The 7909-nt window shown below is 33.3% G+C and overlaps 1 protein-coding gene across 2 annotated transcripts; it reads left to right on the forward strand.

Annotated features, from left to right (window-relative positions):
• The first annotated feature begins 575 nt into the window (after positions 1-575).
• LOC107029702 lies at positions 576-5346 on the forward strand. Of its 2 annotated transcripts, none has more exons than XM_015231143.2 (4): positions 576-1339; positions 2801-3243; positions 4375-4618; positions 5126-5346. In XM_015231143.2, the coding sequence occupies exons 1-4, from the start codon at positions 709-711 to the stop codon at positions 5242-5244; spliced, it is 1437 nt and encodes a 478-aa protein (XP_015086629.1). In that variant the 5' UTR covers positions 576-708; the 3' UTR covers positions 5245-5346. The 2 variants fall into 2 exon arrangements, with proteins under 2 accessions (XP_015086629.1, XP_015086627.1); XM_015231141.2 differs by having other exon boundaries at positions 709-1339; positions 4375-4630.
• Positions 5347-7909: the final 2563 nt, after the last annotated feature.

Below are 7909 nucleotides of genomic sequence, written 5' to 3' on the forward strand. Positions count from 1 at the left end.
AGATATACTAATCAAAATTTCAACATCTAAATAACTAATTACATTTATATGAATTCTAAATGTAATTATACCTATAATATTCAGTAAATTTTTTTTTATAAATATCAAATATCAGTTAAAAATAAATACATATCAAATATGAGAAAACCTAAAATACAATATTAAAAATTTTGATTTCAAGGTATTCAATATCAACCCTATCATGCCCATCTAGGAGAATGGTTTTTCTTAATGGATTGTTTGTAAATTGGCCCAAAATCTCCATCTTTTTTTGTTTTTTATTCGGTGTGATTAAATTCGAATTCGAGTCGGAAAATTCCATATTGAAGATAAAACGCTTCCTAACAAAAGCAATTTCGTACCTAAGAGAACTCGAAGACGAGACCTCTTGATTAAAAATAAATGAGTATTCACCACTCCGTCGAGCCTTCTAAAAAGACCAAAGACCACAAAATTGAAAAAATTATCAGTAAGCGGGAAGCACGTGAGCAAAGGTTATTATGAGAAGCCACGTATACCCCATACCCCCACCCCCCACCACATGTAAGATAGACAAATTCAAAGCTTGTCACTATCACTTAGTTATTATGATGAACTGCAACAACATTTACTAGCAATTTTTTTGAATGTGATCTCTCTAGTTTCTGTTTTCTGTTCAAAATCCAAAACCCCTTGTCTAAAATCTTGAGAAAAAAACAAACCAAACAAATGTGGCCAGCTTTAGTTGCAGCAGCAGCAGCAGGATCTGGTTTTTTAGCCAAGAAAATCCTTAACCAAAATGCCACTGAACCCATCTCTGGTTCCACTGAAAATGACAGTAAATGTGATAAACTCAATGACCCAGAAGAGTTTATAACTTCCTTTCAGCATAAAGATTCAATCTTTACCAGTATTTGTGATAAACCCTTTAACCCACAAGGGCATAAAGATTCAATCTTTATCAGTAATTTTGATAAACACTTTGATCCAGAAGGTTTTAACACTCCCTTTCAGCATAAAGATTCAAACTTTATATGTAATCTTAGCTATAGCATTCAAGAAAAGAGTGAGGGGTTTTCTGATGGGTCAATTTTTAGGTTTTCAAGTGCTTGTGATTCTGAAATGGGGTTTAGGAATTTGAGGAAGAAAAATGTGGAAGGTTCTACAAAGACCAAAGGGAATGTGATGGAGTGGAAGGGAAAAAGTGGTGGGAAATGTGGAAATGTGAGGAGTGGTGAAAAGGAATTGGTTAGGTTGGATGAGAGGAAGAGAGGAAATGGGAAGAGATTTTATGTTTGTTTAAAGAAGAGGAGAACTAATAAAGTTCCTTCAGGGAAATGTGATTCTTGTGCTTCCAAAGGTAAGATTTCTAAAATATTATATATATATTGTACTCTTTTTTTTTTGTCACTTTAATTCAATAGTATGCTTTGGTAGGGACTGTGTTTCAATTTAACTGTGGATCACAATTTCTCCTTTAGCTAATGTTGCTCTCAAGTCCACTATCTTTTGTTCATAGAAACATCATGACACTCTAATTTTGAATGTGCTGGTTGATAATAGTGTTGATTTATGGAATGCAAGTAGAAAATTAGACTTGCATAGGTATGGAGTCGCCTTTGTTAGGGAGCGCTTTAAAATATTATATACAATATGATGATAATCATGCATTTTGATACATTAACCGATTTTGATACATTAACCGGACACCTTATTTTTTCCGTTAAATAGCTCGGTCAACTGCTGGTGGACTCAAAACAACTTTTCACCTGATTGTGGAGTTAAGCAGTAAGATGCCAAATCCCCATAAATGTAAAGCTCCAAAACATCAGCTCTCTCATGTTGAGAACAAAACAATATCTTGTCATACATTTCTATGTTTCAACTTATACCAATGAAAGTGTGGAACAAGTATGCATCCATTTGGATCTGCTTTCGGGATTTTCAGATTGCTAATTGATTGAGAGCCTTATACTGTTTAGGTCTTTTGGGAATTGTTACAGAAACTATTGTGTTAATAAAAGAAGGATATCTTAGGGTGTGTTGGTACGAAGGAAAATGTTTTCTTTTAAAATAAGCAGTCTGCATACTTATCTTTTTGTGTTTGGTAAGTAAGCAAATATATCATCACAAGTCATTTTTATGTAATCTAGGCAAACAATATGGCGGATGGGGTGAGGGGTGGTAGGGATGGGAGCTATGGGGGAAGAGTGGGGATGAGTGCATTGAAGGGTGGGAACGAGACAATTAGTATAGAATGCCACTTATGGAACTGTCTTTCATCACTGTATTTACTTTCTCTGGTCAGCTGGTATCCTGTCATGGCTCGATGCAAGCTACTTCAACAACAACATCACACCCAGTGTGTTTCCGCAAGTGAGATGTACATAGACCTTACCCCTACCTTTGAGGGGTAGAGAGGTTGTTTCCAATAGATTCTCGGCTCAAGAAAAAAAATTATACATAACAAGGTCGGAAAATACAACAATAAAGAAGCTGAGATGAAAATATCATTGAAAAGAAGAACATTGACGGCGGAAATAGTTATGATGATCAATGTAAAATAAACAACAGTTCTAAATAAGCTCGATGCATACTACTACCATCTTATTGGTCGGACTTAATGACGTGAAAGAATAGTTACTCTTCCTGTTTAGTTCTAAATTTTCTATTTGTGCATGTTACTTTGATAGTCTTATTGGAGTGAATATTATCTCTTATATTAAGTTGCTCCAAGTAGGTGAACCGTGAACCTATATATCATTTGCTGCCCTATGCATTTTTTTAGATTCCCTTGCTTAATGTGCTTTACACCGTCCAGGGAATTCGTTTTTTGGCTATGGACTCGGAATTGGAATGATGTGCATGATGTCAGCTGGGAAATCTGAAATCAATAGGCTTAACACTACCATGGATGAAACTGCAAAAGCTGTAGAGGAATTAAAAGCTGAACTTTCTAGGAAAGAAGTTGCACATAACCTGTGTGCTTCGAAGAATGAAGTCGACATGGATGAAAAGAATAATAGAGAATGTAGAATACATGTGATTGCTGAGAATAACAATGAGAACAGGAATATTTATAGAGCACTAGATCTCCAAGTGGCTGAGGAAGGTGAATGTGCTAGCAGTGTCGTTACTGAAGAGCCACAACCTGAGGTTATGGAAATGGATCAGCTGGAAGCTGAGCTCGAATCCGAGTTACTAAAGCTTCCATGGTGTGCTACAGAAGTTATGGATTTGAATGGAGGAAGAGATCCTTGTCAGGTGAGCTCATTGTGTAATAAATTTCCTCTATATGATCTTGACTACCCTGCATCTCTTTTCCATCTCTCTGTGTTTTCACTACAATTTGGTAGTTTACCAACTTCTTAATAATTTACCTATATTTGTTAATGAGTACATCTTCGTTGGGTCCATTCAAAACGAATTCTATTAAGAAACTTTCCAGCATCATCTTGATGCAAGTAATATGTTGTTATAAACAAATCAATACTAATGCCTCGATCCAGAAAGAGTGATGAGATATGAATTATAACCGTTCCTTAAGTTTCTATTTAAAATTTACATGTTCAGAAATTATTCCAAGTCATAATTCATGAACATAAAAAGTGTAAAAATTGTTTGAAAAAATCATAGTCAAAGGGTAATTTTTGACTAACCAAATTGTGATAGGGTCAGATAAACAGTAATTTTTTTACTTATCAAGTAGTAACTTAGTAGGTGTTTGGACTAAAACGATGTGATATCTGGAAAGAGTAGTATTTGCAATTGGTTAATCCAAATGGATATCAATTCATTATGTTATTCCTATTAAGAGGTACCATGGATTTGGATAAAAATAGTCACATAAGCACAAACAAAAATCGGAAGTTGTTCTTAGGTTAGGTTGTTTGGACTTTTTCTAACTAGAAATGGTTAGACAGCCCCTCATGGCTATGATAAATCCATTTTCCTTTTTGGATTCTCATCTGCTGTCGGGTACCTGAATTGGGGCCGTATTAAATCTCGATTGGTGCCGGGAAGTCCCAATGCGCTCCCTAACAAGGATGAATCCATGTAAGTAACAGCAAATCAAGTGGGATTTCTTCTCTTACACTTCTAAAGTTGATTATCACTCTCATAATGGCCTAAATATCTTAATTGAATTTAATTGCAACTATAGATGGGCGTGCTGGTACTTTTCTTATAGCATTAGGAATATTTGTGTTTGCACGTTTTGAGGTTAGTAGTAAAGTTCATTGAACATTTTGTTCTCTGATTTAGACCTATCATTGGAACTCTAACATCTAATCAATTAGCTAAATGCAGAACAAGCATATGTCTATAACACAAGATTTTGCATCTTCTAGTTCCGGTTCACAAACTAATGTTTTACTATTGGCTTTTGCTGCACAGGATGACTTTCTGGAGAAGGAATTTAACCAAGCTGATGACCGCAATGCAGAAACTTATCAATGCAGTGGAGTATTGCCATCTGAACTGGATCAAAAGCTTTGTCATCTGCTCATTGAACAACAAGAAGGCCAGATAGTGGAGTTAGAGTCTGAGCTTCGCCAAACTCATTCGAAACTCCACGAGAAAGAAGCTGAGCTCCAAGCGCTCAAGGATTGTGTCCGACGTCTTACTGAATTTTCCCTAGGTAATGCTTCAGGTATCACTACTTCTCTTTCGTGTCAAAGCATAATAAGTACTAACTAGTGCCCCTCGTAAATCTTTGTTTATACTTGTTTTAAGGAATATCCCTTATGATTAATTAATCAAATAATTTCTTGGATATGCCAAACGTTAAACGACATATCGAAGGAGTATAAAGAAAACAACTATAGGAACAACTATGTCTCGATTCTAAATTAGTTGAGGTCGACTCTCTATCCTAGAGCAGAAAAGCAAGGAACAGAAAGTTCAAGTTTTGGCTTTAGCATCATACTATACTGTTATGTTTGCTTAGGCTCTTCAAAACTGTCAACAAGCACGTGTCGCATCTTCCAAAAGTAGTGCATTTTGGAGGATCCGACACCGTAGCGGCTATATTCTTGGAGAAACCTAGCAACATAGCTATATTGTCAACTATGTCCCCAACGCTTGAACTTCATTTTTCTTTTTGGGAATTATGATATTTTTAATGATTTCTGAGGAGTTTCTCCAGATGAAGAGACTGATGGCAAAATGGAAGATGAGATCATTGTTGGTGGGGATCAAGAGAAGAAAATTGGACCTGAAGTAGGGAAATCAATAATTGGGATGAAAAGATCAATGATCTTTTGAGTATTATTAAGTACTAACAAATGAAGTCGATAAAGTTGTCTCCGTGTGATCGTGTAAGCAGTCACTAATGTTTGCATTATGTTAGGTTGTCTACATTGTACCTCTTGANAAATTTTAGAAAAACATATTATTTTGGTGAATGGCTTTATATAATGGCTTAGTTTTGTTAAAACCTCTGTATTTTGGGACAATAGAAATATATGTAAATTATGGAAGTTTAGTCCTTTATTTTTTTTAAAAAAAGACAGTTAATTATTGCAAAAATAATTTTTTATAAAAATATCATAGGCCATTGTGCATGACGTTATGAATATCTCTATATTAAAAGAGGAAAATATGAGGACAATATTTTCAACTGCATATATTGTTTGCTTCATTTAGTCCAAGATGTAATTTGGAGAGAGTTTTAGCTAAGTTTATAAGATGATTAAATTAATTTGTAAATGTTTTTTTAATTTATGATCAGTATATTTGATAAGTATCTAAAGTATTTAACCTATAGGTCGTAAGTATTAATTGGCTATTCTGAATTCATAATTTTATAGTTTATAAGCACTTTTTTAGTTTAAATATTTTACGATTTTTTCCCTAGAATTTTTTTGTAATCTTAAAGTACTTTTCCTATGTCCTAAAAGGAGGTGGTTAGATCAATTATGTTATTTGAAGTAGAGTATTGGCTAATAGGAATTATTATGTTCACAAGATGAAAGTTACGAAAATGAGGAATGAAATGTATATGTGGGCACCCTATGAGATATAGGATCATGAATCAGGATATTCGAGAAAAATTAAGAGTGACAAAGTGAGGGATCGAAACTAAGATGGTTTGGACAAGTGAAGAGAAGATGTTTAGTGACAAGTTGCGGAGGGTGGATTTTAGGAAAGATAAAGTGAGACCGAAGAAGTATTGGTGGTGAATGGTGATTAGAAATAACATGACACATATTCAGTTTATCGAGGACACGACCTTAATAAGAAAAAAATATGAAGATTGCGAATTAAGGCAGAGGGCAGAGTTAGTTGTTAGTCGAAACATTGTCTTGCTTTTCGATGGGATAAGCTTGATGGTCATACTAGTATTAATGGTATTATTCTCGTAATTTTTTTGTTTTTTAGTTTTTTTTTATTATATCTATCATGTTTATTCTTTGATTATCGTATTATTTAGTTTTGTTATTGTTCCTTTCTTTCCTTACTAACTATCCCGATTCCTTCACTTTTGTATTATTATTATTTTTAAAAAAATACTTTAAAATATATACTTTTTGTTTATTTAAATCACAAGTCGATCCAAAATAATTTTTCCGTTCTTTTAATATTCAGATAATATCTATATATGCATGCACTATCCTCTTCGGACCCTACATTAGCTCAAGTTTAGGAAGTTGGCACGTGAATGTGTACAATGACAACACAAACATAAAAGCCTTATATGAGTAAAAATAAATGCATGTCATGCAATCACACATTTGTACAAAATATTTTTGGAATTTTCTTGGTGTCCATTAGTTTTGAAAATTTTAAGATATGAATAGAAAATGATTAAAAGTCATTCTTTTTAAATCTAAACAAATCTATTTACCATCTATATAAACAAACTTTAAAATTATAAGAAGTTTAAAGTTAATGAAGTGAAGTTTGTGCTTTGTAAGTTATAAGTCGGAAATGAGAATTCATATAACCAATTTGTCCGCGATAGCCTATTATGAATTCAAATTCACAATTTATTCTTGTTGGGCCGTTGGTTAAGGCCTATGAGAATATTTCAGTTGGAAGGGAAAAGAAAATATTTGACAATTTATTATTGAACTTCTTCTAATCCAAAAGCTCAACTTGCTCCCAACCTTAGGGTAATATAATATAGGGCAACTTTCATATATAGCAATTTAAAATATTATATTTGTATGTTATAGTAAAGTTTACATAATTGCGCTCTATAACAAACATAGAAACTGTATAATTCGCTATGCATATACAGTTGAAGCAAATTGTATAAAACGAAGTGTATAAAACAAGAAAGAGAAAGACACTTGGGCAGAGAACTGTATAAAAATGAAGTGTATAAAACGAATTATATTATTATAAGTGTATAGAACGATTATATATATAATTTGAATTTGTATAAAATGAGAAAGAGAGAAAGACAAAAGAGACTTGACAAGGAATATACAATTGAATTGAATTGTATAAAACGAGAAAGAAAGAAATTAGATACAATTTGAAAATTGTATAAAACGAGAAAGAGAGAAAGACAAAAGAAACTGGGCAGGGGAATATTTTTATTGTATAATTATAAGTGTATAGGACAAAAATATATGTACTTGCATGTGTATATACAATTTTCTCACGCTTTATACAAACAGAAACACAATTTATACATTTCGCTTCTGTTTGTATAAGTGAGAAAGGCGAGGATGGCGAGCGAGATTGGGAGAGTGGCGAGCGAGATCTGGAAGCGAGTTAGAGATTGGAGGAGAGTGGCGAGCGAGACATTTGGGAGAGAGGGGCCTGACAATTTTTTGCAAACGTTTGCTATGGAGCACAATTAAATCAAACCCTAGCTACTCAATTTATTTTAGGTTATTAGTTTGCTATTATATATAATTTTCCCTATAATATATTAGGAAAAATATCAAACAAGTTGAAATTAATTTTTTTTTTTTTT

The sequence above is a fragment of the Solanum pennellii genome, chromosome 9 (assembly GCF_001406875.1).
Source record: "Solanum pennellii chromosome 9, SPENNV200".
In the NCBI taxonomy this organism is placed as follows: Eukaryota; Viridiplantae; Streptophyta; class Magnoliopsida; order Solanales; family Solanaceae; genus Solanum; species Solanum pennellii.

What these genes read in the sequence shown, in the direction of transcription:
- LOC107029702 (XM_015231141.2), top strand. Translation starts at nt 709, where the DNA reads ATGTGGCCAGCTTTAGTTGCAGCAGCAGCAGCAGGATCTGGTTTTTTA. An exon ending in GAGGAAGAGATCCTTGTCAG is followed by an intron (nt 3,244 to 4,374) that starts GTGAGCTCATTG and finishes TTTGCTGCACAG; the next exon opens with GATGACTTTCTGGAGAAGGA. An exon ending in TTCCCTAGGTAATGCTTCAG is followed by an intron (nt 4,631 to 5,125) that starts GTATCACTACTT and finishes GAGTTTCTCCAG; the next exon opens with ATGAAGAGACTGATGGCAAA.